This window comes from Mus pahari, chromosome 20, assembly GCF_900095145.1.
Source record: "Mus pahari chromosome 20, PAHARI_EIJ_v1.1, whole genome shotgun sequence".
Classification (NCBI taxonomy): Eukaryota; Metazoa; Chordata; class Mammalia; order Rodentia; family Muridae; genus Mus; species Mus pahari.
The window spans coordinates 34,645,493-34,662,248 of NC_034609.1; the positions used below are offsets into that span (position 1 = coordinate 34,645,493).

At 44.3% G+C, this 16,756-nt stretch overlaps 1 protein-coding gene across 1 annotated transcript in view; it reads right to left on the reverse strand.

Moving 5' to 3' along the window:
* Positions 1-16,459, reverse strand: part of Rfwd3 (ring finger and WD repeat domain 3) — a 30,854-nt gene extending 14,395 nt beyond the window's left edge. Inside the window, exons 1-6 of the mRNA XM_021220351.2 lie at positions 16,371-16,459; positions 13,383-13,896; positions 9,680-9,864; positions 7,761-7,828; positions 4,293-4,475; positions 4,122-4,213 (exon numbers count right to left, since the gene is read on the reverse strand). Coding sequence (XP_021076010.1) covers positions 4,122-4,213; positions 4,293-4,475; positions 7,761-7,828; positions 9,680-9,864; positions 13,383-13,894 — 1,040 coding nt within the window. The 5' untranslated portion in view covers positions 13,895-13,896; positions 16,371-16,459. The remainder of the gene's footprint in view (positions 1-4,121; positions 4,214-4,292; positions 4,476-7,760; positions 7,829-9,679; positions 9,865-13,382; positions 13,897-16,370) is intronic.
* Between the last annotated feature and the right edge of the window lie 297 nt (positions 16,460-16,756).

Below are 16,756 nucleotides of genomic sequence, written 5' to 3' on the forward strand. Positions count from 1 at the left end.
AAAGCATTTATCACTCTTACATAGGACCAGGGTTTCATTTCCAGGACCTACATGGCAGCTCACACTTGTCTGAACTCTAGTTCCAGAGGATCTGCTGCCCTCTCCTGTCCTTTGAGAACACCAGGCATACACTAGTACACACATACTCATGCTGACCAAATACCCATCCTTAAGAGAGACAAGGTGGGGGGGGGATGGATTTCAGAATTAACCTTGTCCACTAACTAAGAGCAAGGCCAGCTGGACTAGGTGAGGCCATGTCCCCAAACAGCAAAGGAAACAAAAGACAGGCCACGGGACAAAACACTTGAGCTAGCAATGAAAGTCTTGTGCAAAAAGAATACAGTGTCTAGTACATCACACTGTATCAGTTGATAACCCATGGTATTGCTCCTCAGAGTTAAAAGCCACCTTGATAACTACAAATCTCAGAGGTCTTCACAGGCTACATCTTGATCATGGAAGCCGACTCAGGCTGAGCCTGATGGTACAGCTACTCAATAGGCATGCGGGTAGCAATGAGTGGCTTCTTTCGTCTACAAATTGAGTTCAAGACCAGTCTAGACAATGTAGCGACCATCCCAAACAACAACAAAATGCCCCCACAATACTTAAAAAGCAGACTTCTCTGCAGGTTGCCCAAGTTGCTCTCCAAGAGAACACAGAGGCTCTAGTCAGTGACCTAACCACCTTCCGAGCCGCTGTGACTTCAGAAAAGCACAGCAATGCCTGCTTGCATGGGACTGACCGTTTTAGAAAGGCCTAAAACAAAAATGGCAGAAAGTTAGGATTCAATAGTACAAAGGTGCAGTGTGGGGTCCCAGGACAGCCAAGGAGGACTACAGGGAGAAAACCTGACTTACAAAAATGTAGTCACAATGTTTTTATTGACATGTGTGCAATTTAACCATTTTTGCAATGTCTACTATTATGCTACATAGGTATCAGTTTACTCAACTAGTTAATCTACTTGAGCTAGATCATTAGCAATATCAATCATTTTCATTAACTAACCCTTTGCAAACATCCTTTTTTAAAGAACTGCTTTCCGGGAGCAGGGTAACTATGTATTTGCACTCTACACCTATAAACTAACCTTTCTCATCGCGGTGACCACATCTCCTCAACAAGGAACACCTTGAGGAAAGATTTGTTTTGGCTCACAGCATATGGTGACAGCATGAGGTGACACCGAGAGGGAAGGCATGGCAACAGGTGGCTCCCTGACAGCTCACTTGCATCTCTGCCATCAGGAAGTAGAGGGGTCAAGCTAGGTTAACTACTTTTTTGAGTAGGTTAACTCCTGAGGCCCTCCCTGCCCAGGGAATCATTCTGGCAGCTAATCCTGGCTTCTTAAAGGTTGCATGGCCTCTCAAATGGCACCACCAGCTCTAAGTAAATATTTACATTCAAACTTTATAAGTAAAATGTGAATAATCATATCCGCAACGTTCTCAATGGCGGATGTTTTAAACTTTAGTCTTCCTTTTCTTTAGAGAGACAGGGTGTATGTGGTACAGGAGGTATGGAACTTGCTGGACATTTTTATTTTCTTTTGTTCTTGTCCTAGGTGGATCCCTGGGCTGTGTGCGCGCTAGCCAACTGCCACTGAGCTGGGTCTCCAGTCTCGGCCTCAAACTTGTGATTCACCTGCTTCTTTGCCCATGAACATGTCAGTATTTGGGAAAAAAATTGTATTATGTGAGAATGTGGGTGATTGTGTGCCATACCACATACCTGTGGAAATCATAGGGTAACTACTCGAGTGCGTTTTCTATCAGGGGTTCTAGGGTTCTAACAATCAAATTCAGGTCATTACACTTGTACAGCGAGGGCTTGGATTCACTGAGCCATGTCTCAGAAGACAGTGTTTTTTCTCTTTATAGCCCCAGCTGTCCCCTTGCTCTGTAGACCAAACTGGCCTTGAGCTTAAGAGATACCTGCATCTGCCTTACTTCCTGGCTATTAGTAACTATTCAGAGCCTACGGCGTATTTTTTTTTTTTTTTTCATGCACTCTATGTGCAAATTTCACTTAACAAATCTTCTGAAAGAAAGCTATTTTAAGGGGAAGAGTGACACACAATCAAAAACAGAAACACAGAGAAACATGCCAAGCAGGACATGGTGGTGTGCACTGGTAATTCTAGCCCTGGGGAGACTAAGGCAAGAGGGTCACTGGCAGATCCAGGTCAACCTGGGCTCTGAGTATGACCATCTCAAAATACAAACAAAACATGAAATATGGTCAATTTTTTTTTTTCTTTTGAGCTTCAGTCCCATGTATCCTAGGCTGTCCTTGAATTCTTGATCCTATTGCCTTCTCTTCCCTAATACAATTAATTAATTACAAACACACCACCTTACCAAGTTTATGTTGCTGTGGGGCTTGAATCTCGGGTTCCTTTTTTTTTTTTCCCCCGAGACAGGGTTTCTCTGTATAGTCCTGGCTGTCCTGGAACTCACTCTGTAGACCAGGCTGGCCTCAAACTCAAAAATTCGCCTGCCTCTGCCTCCCAAGTGCTGGGATTAAAGGCATGCACCACCTCTGCCAGGTGAATCTCGGGTTCCTTAAATGTCAGGCAAGCACTCCAACTGAGATACACACTCAGCTTAGTTCATATTTGAGGTGGGATTTTTTTTTCTTTTTTCTTTGTAAAGATTCACTTATTTTCCTTAGATGTTTCCTGAGTGTTTTGCCTAAATGAATCTATGTGCACTGTGCATGTACCTGAAGTCAGACAGGGCATTGGACCCCCTGGAACCAGAGTTAAAGATGGTTCTAAGCCATCACCATGTATGTGCTGGGAGCTGATTCCAGGTCTTCTCTAAAAGCAGTAAATGCTCTTAAGCACTGAGGTGGAGATCCTTTACAAAAACTTGTATTTTTAAATGTGTATGTATGTGTGTGTGCCTGAGTGTATCTGTATGCACCATGGGTTTGCAGGTCTCATGCAGGACAGGTAAGAGCATCACATCCTCTGGAACTGGAGTTAAAGATGGTTGTGAGTTGTCTGGTTTGGGATTTTGGGATGAACTTGTGTCCTCTGCAAGAGTAGCTAGTACTCTTAACCACAGTCAGAAATGAGGATCAGCCTATACAGTAGAGGCTGGCCCTCAACAGCTAGATCACAGCAATTCTCTCATCTGAATTTATCCTCCCAAGTGGTGTAATTACAATACGAACAACCACGTCAAGCCAGATCATCATTCAACTCTTTTATTCTTCAGTACGAAGAAAAAAACCCAAGGCCTTGCAAAGCTAAGCACATGTTCTCCCACCAAGCTGCTATACTTCCCAACCCTAGCCTCACATTTTAGTTTTATTTTTGGAAACAGGGTCTATGTAGCTATGACTATCTTAGAACTCTATACAGACCAGACTGGCCTCAAACCCACAGAGATCTGCCGGGCTCTGCCTCCTGAGTGCTGGCATTAAAAGCATGAGTCACCAGGCCTACCTCCTAGTTTTTTTGGATTTTGTTTGCTTTGCTGTCTTAGAAATCACTCTGTACAACACCAGGATGTCCTCAAACTCAGAGATCTGCCTGCCTCTGCCTCCCAAGTGCTGGATTAAAGGCCTGCTCCACCCCACCACCTGGCTCCACATTCATGTTTAATGTTGTATATACAACAAATCATGGAGAAGGTGATTATATAAGTAACTGTCTGAGACTATAATGTCACTGATTCTCACAGATCCCAAGTCAGGAGTAGGTAATAAAACCCCAGAGTCATAACAAAAGTAGACTGATAATTTCCTTATCAAACATGCTTAAAAAGAAGCTAAAGGAGCTGGGCAGTGGTGGTACACATTTCTAACACTCAGCACTCGGGAGGCTGAGGCAGAGGCAGATCTCTTGAGTTCAAGGCACCAGTCTGGTCTACATAATGAGTTCTAGGACAGCCAGGGCTTCACAGTGAAGCCCTGTCTTAAAAAACAAAACAAACAAAACAACAACAAAAGCAGCAGGAAAAAGGCTCTAGCTAGGCAGTTTTTCATCTACTTTTAAGACTTTCTGCTTTGTCCTCTCACCATACAGGGTCTGGGTCTTTGATCTGCTCAGGAAGGTTTGGGAGTGTGTGCCTTCATCCACTGCGCTGTCACCAGTCCTCACTTACCTCTTCATGCGCTCCTGTTCACTAGTGTCCAAAGCTCGCAGGGATCGGGCATAAAGGACAACGATGTCACTGTGCTTGGCTTTCTTGTTGCACTAAAGGGTCCAATGAGACACAATCAATATGGTTCTAGGAATTCTGACTTAAGACACAGTCCTCCTTTAGGGCCCTTACCTGAGGACATTTTCGGGTTTGTCCTTTGAGCCATTTAGAAATGCATCTAAACCCAAAGAGGTGCCCACACCGTAGCGCTGAGAGCCGGTGGTCCCCAGCATTGGTCCACTGTTCCAAACATATTGTGCAAGTTTCACCTTCCTCATCTTCCACAGGAGATAGAATGCTGGGCTTCTGGGGAGACTGCCAGATGGAAGGTGAAATGAGTTTAAATAAGTACATAAATGTATAAACCTAAACAAAAAGCTGCACAAAGAATGTACAACACTTACCAGATACATGTCACTATTATAAAATACAATCTGATAAAATACACATTATATACTATAGGTAACATCTGCTTCTAGGGGGCAGGAGGTGGGGGTGTTTGAGGTGGAGCCTTAGACATTCTCAGCATGTCTTCTACCCCCAAGCTACATGCCAGCAATACTGACTGATTTTTCTTTGCTGTTGTGGAGAAAGGACCTGAATACAGAACCATACTGGCTTCAAATCAGACTCTCTCACCTTGTTGTACAACGCCACACCTTCTCTTTTCTTTTCTTTCTCTCTTTCTTTTCATTCATTCATTCATTCATTCATTCAATGTGGGGTTAAAAAGACAACTTTTAGGGGTTGGTTCTCTGTTTACCAAGTAGGTCCCCAAAGTGCCTTTACCGGTAGAAGGCTAAAAAAAAGAAAAAAACTACTAATTTTGACTTTACCAGTCTTTGATTCTCTTTTTTTCCCCAAAGCTATAGAAAGTGAAGCAAGCCAGACAGTGGTAGCATACACCTTTAATCCCAGCACTTGAGAGGCAGAAGCAGGCGGATTTCTGAGTTCAAGGCCAGCCTGGTCTACAGAGTGAGTTTCAGGACAGCCGGGGCTACACAGAGAAATCCTGTCTCGAAAAACCAAGTTAAAAAAAAAAGAAAAAAAGAAAGTGAAGCAAAACCACCCTGGTAGTTAATTACCATGACAACCGACAACAGGCTATAGGTGGGCTCTTTTTACTTTCTGGAAACAGGGTCTTGCCATACAGCCTAGTCTAGCATTGAACCATGTGCATCACCATGCCCCACCTCAAATTTATGGCTTCTTTGTTGCCTGCCTGTGTGTCTGTGTGACGGTGTCAGATCCCCTGGAACTGGATTTACAGACAGCTGTGAGCTGCCATGGGGGGGCTGGGAAATGAACCCAGGTCCTCTGGAAGAACATCTCTCCAACCCATTTATTGCTCTTTGTCTAGGGTTGAAGCCTCGTTCACTAGCATTCTCTCTTCCACATTAGCATGTCTATTTTTTTTTTTTTAAGATTTATTTATTTATTACATGTAAGTACACTGTAGCTGTCTTCAGACACTCCAGAAGAGGGTGTCAGATCTTGTTACGGATGGTTATGAGCCACCATGTGGTTGCTGGGATTTGAACTCCAGACCTTTGGAAGAGCAGTCGGGTGCTCTTACCCGCAGAGCCATCTCACCAGCCCCTATTTTTTTTTTAAAGATTTAATTAATTTATTTATTATATGTAAGTACACTGTAGCTGACTTCAGACACTTCAGAAGAGGGCATCAGATCTTGTTATGGATGGTTGTGAGCCACCATATGATTGCTGGGATTTGAACTCGGGNCCTTTGGAAGAGCAGTCGGTGCTCTTACCTGCTGAGCCATCTCACCAGCCCTAGCATGTCTATTAATGTCATCCTTGTTCAAAAGGTTCTTCATACGTGCAAAAACAAACTGATCATCAATTCATAGAGTCATAAAATATTCAGCTCATTCCAGTCAAAGGAAGAGACCATAAAAATCTTACAAAATATAAACATTGATCAATAAACAATCATTTATAGATACTAATTGTGACTCAAGAAACTACTTTTTATTTATTAGACTGGCATAAATTGCTACCTGATGCTACCAAGTACTACTGGGAGGTGTGTTTACCATCCCCGGATGCATCAGCATTTGGGAGGCCGAAAAAGGAGCATCGCTACAAACTCAAAGACACCCTGAGCTACTGTGGGAAGCCACATTCACCATTATAAGATGGCACCTGAGCCCGAAAGGCATCGGCCAACTAACTGACAACTGTCGTGCACATGCTCAAACAGCACAGATGATGAGTCATAGCTCTAGCCCAGAGCATGCAAATGAGGGTATATAGTGAGCACCAATCATAGAGTGACACATTCCTCTTAGGCCTATTTAAGCAGCACCAGTTTTCAGGCTCAGGGTCTTTTCACTTCAGCAATAAAACCCGTTTAAAAAGGTCTGCAGAAGGATCCTGTTGTGGCGCGTCTTTCTTGCTGGCAAGTTAGGCGATCGCAACAAGCTACTTCCTGAACCAGCCAAGAATCAAGAGGGAGACCTTGTCTCAAAGGGAAAAGAAAACCAGACATGCTTATTGGTGCTTCAATAGGTTGCATAAATTTCCCGAGGCATGTTGATCACATTAATCAAAAGTAAAACATCTTTCCTTTTATATGGGAACCTCTGCTAGAAATAAATCTCATGACTATACGCACTACAATTTGTTAAGATAACTATATGAAGTCTTGACTTATATCAGAAAATGTTTGAAAGGCGGGGAGGGGGACCCAACAGGGAGTAGACTAAAATGTGTCCTGTGACGGGAAACGAAACAGACAGTAAAGCAAGGTCTGTCTGGGCTGCCTAGCAAAACTGTCTGAAAAAAATAACAGTGCAAGGTCGGGTGGTGCATGCCCTCAATGGGAGGCAAAGGCAGGGGGATTTCTGTGAATTCCAGACCAGCCAGGTCTATTCAGTGAGATGCAGGTAAAGCCAGGACCTCATAGTGAAGTCGTGACTCCAACAACAGGCTTTTTTCTTTTTTTAAAATCACACTGTAATCAAATTCTGCTTGAATATTAAAAACCTCATTTATTTCACTTTTTAAGTGGTATTTAACACCTTGTTAGGTTATTTTCAAATATCCCTAATGTTTTTTGTCTTGTTTTTGTTTTTTGAGACAGGGTTTCTCTGTGTAGTCCTGGCTGGCTTCAAACTCAGAAATTTGCCTGCCTCTACCTCCCAAGTGCTAGGATTAAAGGTGTACCCCACCACTGCCTGGCATCCCTAATGTTTTAAAACATTGCAGGAAACAATCCTGGCTGGGCAGTGGTGGCCTTTAATCCCAGCAGTTGGGAGGCAGAGGGGGGCAGATCTCTGAGTCTGAAGCCAGCCTGGTCTACAGAGTGAGTTCCTGGACAGCAGGGGAACAATTGCATGGTAAATGACTGAAAATGAAACTGCGTCTGCATCTCACCCACAGAGCCTGCAAAGCTTTCCAACTTAACCTGAAGCTTCGTGTAATCCTAACCTACATTTAAAAGGATGTTCACATTGGATGTGGTGGCACTTGCTTGCAACCCTTGCACTTAGTAGGTCAAGAACAGAGGGTCCCCAGTTAAAAGCCAAACTAACTTCAGGCAAGACCTTTTATAAGGACAACAATGGTGTTAGGTTACCTCTTTAGGGCCTGCATCATCTCCTGTGACAGATGTAGCTTCTTGGTCTGTTGAGATAACTCCTTGTTCTACCAAGTTGTATCCAGACATGGGAGCAGAGACCATATATAAAAGACACAAGTTAGCTATGAGAGACTAGCAGCAGAGAGCCTCACTACAGCTATCCATCTGAAGTCAGAGTATTTATACTATTTTTGAAAAGTTTAACATTGGTTATCTATTATTACTATTTACTTATTTTGCATATTCCATAAGTAGACAATATCCACAAGTATCCAGCCCTCAATGTAAAAAGCAACTGAGGTGTTAGAGAGAGGAAGGCTCAGTGGTTTAAGCCCTGGTTGCTTTTGCTCACGGCCATCCTAACTTCAGTTCCCGGGAACACGATACCCTCTTGGGTAGCAAGCATACATGCAATACACCCATATATAGATAACACATTCATACAAATAAAATTAATCTAAAGAATATAAAAACCTTACAAAGTCTAAGCCCTGCCCTGAGCCGGGCGTGGTGGCGCACGCCTTTAATCCCAGCACTCAGGAGGCAGAGGCCGGTGGATTTCTGAGTTCGAGGCCAGCCTGGTCTACAGAGTGAGTTCCAGGACAGCCAGGGCTACACAGAGAAACCCTGTCTCGGAAAAACAAAACAAACAAACAAACAGAAACCCTGTCTCGAAAAACAAAACAAACAAACAAACAAAAACCCAAAACAAAAAAAACAAAACAAGAAAGCCCTGCCCTGCAGTTTTTGTGTAGATTCAAATGTCAGACAAACCTTACACTGTCAATACACTTGTAAAATTCTTTACAATACCACTAAGGACTTTTCCCCCCAATGTAAATGACTGTATTATTAATATTCCTTGAAAAATTAATAATAATTCATTAATATCACCTAACAATAGGTAAGTTAGTTTATATCATAGTTGTTATGTACAGCTGATTAATTCTTGTCCTTTTCACTGTAGTTTTATAAAAGTCTTTCAAACTCACTTTCTTTTGTTCTTTGCTACCAACGTGGAGAAACCTGGCCACGTACTTCCTAAAATGTCCTGCTTCTTGGATTTGGCTGATGGTTTACTGCTTAATTTTCACATTAGTTTGAGTTAGTTTGACATTGAGAGCAAGATAGCCACCATCACATTCTAGTTCAACACAGTTCTAGGACCCAGGCAGAGTGCCAAACATTTTTAATGCCCTGCCACGTAAGGAAAACATGCAGGGTCACTTCAGTCCAAATCTGAAGCTGGCCTTGTCAACTGAGAAATAACTCATCTACAAATAAAGCATTCTTATTACTTCAGGACGATTCCGTGCGTTCACTCACGGTCATTTCCATTTGAGCGTGCAGGTCTACCCAGCCTCTAAACAATCCTTTCTGCATACTTTATATAATGAACAGAATCACAGAAATTATGTTATACACGGTTCTATTTGTGAGACAGACATTTTTGTGTTTTGCTGTTTCTAGATGCCAAGGTTTTCCTCACTTGAGCCTTGGTTTCATTAACCACGCTTTGCTCTAACAGTAGAATGTCTTCATCCTTTTTGGTATGCCTTTGTGTGCATATACACGGAGTCAGCCCAGCCTTGACGCTGCTCCTAAGAAGCCATCCACCTCTTTTCTGTCTGCCTTCTCTGGAGACAGGTCCAACTATGAGACTGGTCTTGAACTTGTGAGCCTCCTGCCCATCCTCTTCAAGTGACTACCAGCATGTGTGAACTACAACTAGCCCATTCTATATACTAATCTGATTCACAGAAAGGGAAAGCCATGTGTCATTCCACAGGAAACACAAAGCACAAAAAAATTAAGAGTAAGGTCAGAGTTTTTTTTAACATCACCATAGCCAGTGAAATTTATCTATGCTTTAGGGATTTTAGTTTTGTCAATACAAATCTAGACGAAAAACAGACCTGGAATGTTGGCTTCAGGTTCTTCTGCCTGGGCAACAACCTCCTCATCTTCTGCAGAGTCGTCACTGTCAGAGTCAGTACCTGACGGTGGATTCCTGGTCTCTGAATCGTGAGCAGCGGGTAGTGGGTAAGGCTGAGACCTGCTTACCTGAAAGTAGGCATACAGTGGTGTACGTGACACATACCTGTATGTGGATAGAGACAAAAGAATCATGGCACAATGGATCATCCATGCAAGAACAATCTATAAGAGTGTCAAAGAAAATCCTAGTTACTTCGGTCTATTTCCAGGCCGTTAAATGCTTCCACTGAAAGCCGAGTGAATACTAACAGATCATAGGACAGGAGAGACGGCTCAACAGGTGACAGCGCTTGTACTTACAGAGGACCTGGTGTGGTTCCCAGCACCCACATGGCAGCTAACAACTATCTGTAACTCCAGTATAGGAGATCTGATGCCTCTCCTGGCTTTGATGGGCACTAGGCATACATGTGGTATATATACATACTCACAGGCAAACACTTGGGCGCTTAGAAACAAACATAACTGGGCTAGAGAAATGGCTTAGTGGCTAAGAGTATTTAACTGGTCTTCCAGACCAGAGAAGCAGGGCTGCCACCACATGGGGGCTTGCAATCATCTATAACTAGTTCTAGGGGATCCAATAACTCCGGCTTCCTTGGGTACCTGGACTCTCATGTGCACCCCTCCACACAGACACTCAATTAAAAAAAAATAATAATGGTTATATATACTCAATTATAGGGTCTTGAGGAACCCAACCACCAAACAGATCATATAGAGAGGATTCTCTCAGAACAGGCTTTGTATTCCAACAGCTAATTCTCAGTTATGAAAACTTGATTCAAATCTTACTAACTCCTTTACTATTCTAAGGAGAAAATTTCCCACAGTCCTATTCTGCTTTTTGTTTTGTTTTGTATAACCCTGGCTGTCCTGGAACTTGCTAAACTGGCCTTGAACTCACAGAAGGATCCTTTAGGCCCTGCCTCCCAAGTGCTACAAGTGCTGGGGGGCATGCGCCCCTAGGTGCATAAGGTCCAAAGGTCCTAAGGTGGATCTCTGGCTCCAACCCTAAAGAATCTCTTAAGAACATTCTGAGTCCTTCCATTCCCTTTTCTTTGAAAAAACAAAACAAAACAACACAACACAGGGTCTCACTAAGCAGCCCCAAATAGGTTGGCCTTGAACTCTGAGGTTCACCTGCCTCTGCCTCCCAAGTGCTGGTATTAAAAGCAGGTATCACCATATTCAGGTTTTTATTTTTCTTTCTTTTTTAAATTGGCTTCTAACTTGCTATGTAGCTAAGGATGACCTTGAATTTCTGACCCTCCTGATCAACTTTCCCAGAGCTAAGATTAATGGTATGCACCACCATTCCTTTTTTTTTTTTTTTTGGCTTTTCGAGACAGGGTTTCTCTGTGTAGCCCTGGCTGTCCTGGAGCTCACTCTGTAGACCAGGCTGGCCTCAAACTCAGAAATCCACCTGCCTCTGCCTCCTGAATGCTGGGATTAAAGGTGTGCGCCACCACGCCCAGCTTTTTTTTTTTTTTTTTTTTTTTTTTTTGCACCACCATTCCTAATTCAGTGTTGCTGGGAATCAAATCCAGGGGAATCAAACTCTACCAAGTTGGCTAGTTCCTTAGGGGTTTCTTAAAACTAAAGAATCCTTTTTGTGTTCTTAACTAAGCGTAGTTCTTCTGTTTGTTTGTTTGTTTTTTGTTTTAAGACAAGGTATCCTCATTATGTAGACCAGGCTGGCCTCCAACTCAAGAGATCCTCCGGACTCCACCTCCCACGTGCTGGGATTAAAAGAATGCACCACACCTGGCTGACCCTCTTTTTTTTAAAAAAAAAAAAAAAAAAATTAAAATAAAAACTCGTGTGGCATTTTGCCTGCATGTATTATCTGTGCACCACCAGAATGCAGTACAAAGGCCAGAAGAGAGACATCTGATCCTTTGGAGCAGAGGTTAGGGTCGGCTGTTATCTGTCACGTGAGTACTAGGAATTACACCCTGGTTCTCTGGAGGAGCAGCCACTGGTCTTAAGTACTGAGCCATCTCTCCATCCCACCCTTTTCTCAAATTAAAGAACACATTCGGCTTTTCTTTGCCATCTGCAGTTCTAGTCTTTGTGAGCTTCGTGGTACCGGGTCTCTCCTGCTCATCAATATTTCTAGGGTAAAATTCAGATTCACATACTAGAGTTAGAATATTTGATGAATGGATGATGGCTCTGGCTGCTGGAATCAAGGGGAGGCGTTTGTGACCTTGGCTGAAGGGTCTGTTGTAAAGAACAGCTCACTTATTTTTCCCAACTTTGACCTGGTCTAAGGCAGACGCGGCTCATTTTGGCCTCAAGGTGTCTATCAGGTGAGTCAACAGGAAACACCATTGTGAGAAATTCGTCTACATTTCAGAAAACTCAGAAAGCGGCATGGTTGGCTTATACACTTACAATTCCAGCACTCAGGAAGTAGAAAGAAGAAGGTGTGGTATTGCCAGCCCGAGCTATATAGGAAGATTTTCATCTCATTGGAAAAAAAAATTTTTTTTCATCAAAGCCAAACAGCGGAAAAAACTCTGCCCAATACTGGTGAGATGGCTGTGCAAACCAATCACTTGCGTCTGGCTGGGGACTCTGACGGCAGGACAGAACCAATTCCATTTAATTCCATGCTGTGGCCTGCGTAAGTGTGCTCATACAAATAAGTAGATGTAAAAAAAAAAAAAAAAAAAAAAAAAAAAAACAACAACAACAACCCCCCCCCCCCTTCAAGAAAAGAACAAAAAATATAGTTCAGAAGTCTGAAGCAACCAGTCCTGGGAAAACTCACAGTTACACGAATTTAAGGTAGATTTTGCTTAAACACGTATCAGGGGGAAAAAAATGTTTTAGTACCGTATTTATCTTGTTCCAGAATCCACATTCTTTTAACATCGTACAACATTTATTCTATGGTCCACCACCCCATGATTTAACTTAAAATTTTGATACAGGATTTATGTAGATCATGCTAACTTCAAACCCAGAGATCTGCCTGCCAAGTGCTAGGATTAAAGGTGTGCACCACCATGCATTTAAAAAAAAAAAAAAAAAAAAAAAATCTTAAAAGCTGAGGGCATACACCATGGCTGGGAAGCTCAGGGGTAAGTCACCAGCCATCCAAACTCAGGGACCGGAATTCAGATACTCAGAACATGTGTCAACACAGGATGGCCACTTGTAACTCAGGAAGACAAGAGATCCCCTGAGCAAGCTAGCTAGCTAAACCAGACATCTGGGAGAGTTCTAGGTTCAACTGAGACCCTGCCTCAACACCTGTGCATACACAGGCGTGTGCATACACAGGCGTGTGCATACACAGGCGTGTGCATACACAGGCGTGTGCACAGCTCAGATACATATTTGAAAACATTTTTAATTGAAAACTGAAAGAGGTCAACCATTAATAGATACTGTTGCTGACAAACTTGCCTCTAGTTTTCAAAGCACGCCATTGAGACCCAACTCAATGCTAAATGAAATAAACAAAGCAAGCACTAATTTTATCTGACCTACCAGGATGTGGGAATTCTGAAAAGTTAACCTTGGTGGGTGGCACTGGGGGGTTTGACCAGAATCTGAGCCTGAGAGTGGCACCTCAGGGTGGCATCAATCGCTTAACTCATATTTTACCTGCCATTGTCTTGCCTCTGAGACTGAGACCCTCCAGCTCTGGCCCTCAGAATGGGTCCCGTTCTTCTCCTTGTTCTTATCGGCCCCACACTGTGGTCTGCAGGTGGAGGTCTCAACATTTCCAGCATGTTATGGAGCCTCTGCAGCCCACTGATGAAGTTGTTCATTGAAACGGATCTAGCATCTCCAGCGGTGCGGTTAGCACCCGATCCCTGACGAGGCTCCTCTGAAGTTCCAGGATTGACAACCTCCATATTTTCTTCCGAGGGCTGTACTTCCTCCGTCAAGTCAATGGATGCTGGTGGCACAGGCTGTAGAGTGGGCAGTCCGCCTTGGCTGCTGACCAGTTCAGCAGGGGCAGGCTGGACATGTGCTCCACCTTGGCTATGGGCCAGTTCAGCAGGGGCAGGCTGGAGAGGTGCCCCATGGCTGACAACTTCAGTTGGAGTAGCTTGTTCTATAGTACCCTCTAAAGGTACCTGAAGATCATAGTCCATCGCTTCATGAGCCATCACTGGGGATACAGTATTTATAAAGCATATTAGTAAAATAGGTTTAAAAAAATGTTATGGAGTTGATATAAGTCAGAATTTCTATTTAAGATCTTTTATTATTAGCAAAATAAGGATTAAAAAAAATCCTAATAGTAAGAAATATTTTGGCAACCAACTCTGAACCGTAGAGGATCACCATGAACTCAGGGCCAGCCTGGGCTACATAGTAAGTTATGGGCAAGCCTGGGCTAAAGAGTTAGACTTTATACCCCAAACCAAAGCAAACCATTTACAACCATTTTCCTACAAGCACAGTTCCAAAATAAAAAGGCCAAAATAATAATAATGAGGCTTAATTATTGGATCCAAAAGTAATCCCCCAGAAACCTAGCAACAGTGTCTACAACTGCATATAGACATTTACCAAAAACAAATATAACACTGTATGTAGCGGGTAATAGTTAACCTTTCATAGCATACGAAGTGACGAAGGACAAACAGAAATGCCACTTTTTGGTCATGTGGTGCTGGGAGACCGAATGCAGGGCCCTGCACACACTAAGCATATGGCCCACCACCTGTCACCTATCTGCCCTCAGCCAGGCCACAGAAGACATTCTCACAAGCAGACATGTTTGCATTTGTAAGATAACATTTAAATGTGAGGAAAAACCCCAAAGTGAAGACTGGGGGTTGCAGCTTAGCACTAGCCTAGCATACACAACGCCTTTGGATTTATCCCAGCACATATGCAATTGCAGCAAAGCCAAGATGGCTGGACTTGGTGACATATTGTCATCCTAGCCCTTAGGGGGGTGAAGTCAGAGACAGGAGAATGGCGAATTACAAGGCAGGTTTCCAAACAGCCTGAGCTATTTAGCAAGGTCTCATTTTAAGAAATAAATTTAATTAACTAAAAAATAAAGTCTAAGATTCATTAAACCTGAGTAATAAATGCAGTTTTTTTCTTACCCTAATTTTTTAGCACTATTCAGCATTTTAAAATAAAACTTCCTCCCATGGCATGTTTAGAGAGCAACCAGCTCTGATTTCAACTGGAAGGTCACAGCAGTAAAGTCCACACAGCATCCTCGACTGTCACTGCTGGTTCTAACTAATCCTCATCGTGTCTTCCACGTCTCAAAAAACACAAGGGAAAAAAAAATTCCAAATGATTAAACCAAAGCTACAATCAAGAACATACCAGGAGCTGTTCACTACTAAAACTCTAGCAGACTTCTGGAAAAGAAATCTTATCAATTTTCAATTTTTATGCAAAAAAGGTGGCATGCTTTAAAAAAAAATTAAGCTCTTCACTACTCAAAAACATGTGAACCGATGCTTTTAATATGGCTCTAAAGTTTAACGACATCCTCACACGAATTATTTTTTAAAAATAGCTCTCCCCCCCCTCCCACCCATTGCATATTTCCTCAAAACTGTAATTCCACCCTTAGAGAGAGAGAGACAGGATTGCCTCAAGTTTTGAGAGCAGTCGGGATTCCAGAGGGGCGCTGTCACAAACAAACAAGCCTAAGTTAGGTCTAGACGCACTTAACTGTCCACTCTGAACACTGCTTCTTACAGGCTGCTATTTAAAGTTTACAATTTAGTTCCTCAATCACAAGACAAAAAACAAAAGACAGAACACGTTCCCCAAACCCTGGGCTCGTGCTCGTACGAGCCCCTTAAGTCACACAAACGCTAGTCCGATGGCCACGAAACGTCAGCCGCCCTCGCTTCCAAAACTCCACCTCTGCCCCCGACCCTTGCTAAGCTTTGGTTTCGATAAACACCGAAGGCGAGAGCGACAGCTCCCCCCCAATAAACAGGGCGCCGGGAGCCCGCGGGGATTCAGTCAGACCCGGGTTCGTTTGTTTGTTTGTTTTGTTTTTCGAGACAGGGTTTCTCTGTGTAGTCCTGGCTGTCCTGGAACTCACTCTGTAGACGAGGCTGGCCTCGAACACAGAAATCCGCCTGCCTCTGCCTCCCAAGTGCTGGGACAGACCCGAGTTCGTAGCCAGGCTCTCCCTGTTAGCAGCTGCAGAACCCAACTCTTAAGTTTCCTAACCTGTCTGCCCACGCCCGCCTCCCCGCAGGAAGAGGAGAATGAAAATATTCTTAGGTCGCCGTTCCGCTGCCGCGGTGGCTGTTGTAAAAGTTAAACAGCGAGCGACCAGGGTCAAAGAGTCAGTCACCGGGGCTCGACCCGCGGGGGAAGCACCGGGAGAAGGACCCCGTGTAGGGTCGGCAATCGGTGCGAACCGAGCCCCGCCTCAGCTCCTCCCGAGCTCTCCCCCAACCCCCAAGCCTCAGGCAAGAAGGAAGAAGAAGGTCCAGGTCCTCAGCCCGGACCGAAGGAGACCGCCGAGCTCCCAGCGCGCCCTCCGCCCACCTCGCTGGGCCCCGCGCGCGAGCAGGCGCCGAGCAAGGGAGGACAACCGGCATCCAGAGTCCCCACCCAGGGCGGAGGAGAAGCAGGGAGCAGCCTCACCTGAGGACACCAAGTCGGACGCCCCGCCGACCGACCGCGACTTCGGCCGGCGTTACCGCACATCCCCGACTGCGCACTCGCTCCGCCCGCGCCCAGCAGCTCTTCTGCACCCGGAGGCGCTCCCCCGACTGGAGCCGCGGCTCGGCGAGCTCCTATTGGTCAGCCACCGAGGACGACGACCAATCTCTTCTCTTCTTCTTCCGTCGGTCGCCGCCAGCTGAAATAGTGGCGCCCTCATTGGTCAGTCCTTGATACGTTTCTGGGCGAGAACCTCCGGCCAAGGCGCCTCCTGCAATTGGTAGACGTGCGGAGTCCGCCAACTCGCGCCCCTTCCTTTGAACTGTTCGGCGGGAAGAATCCCTGAGAGTTGTTTTTTAGTTTTTTAG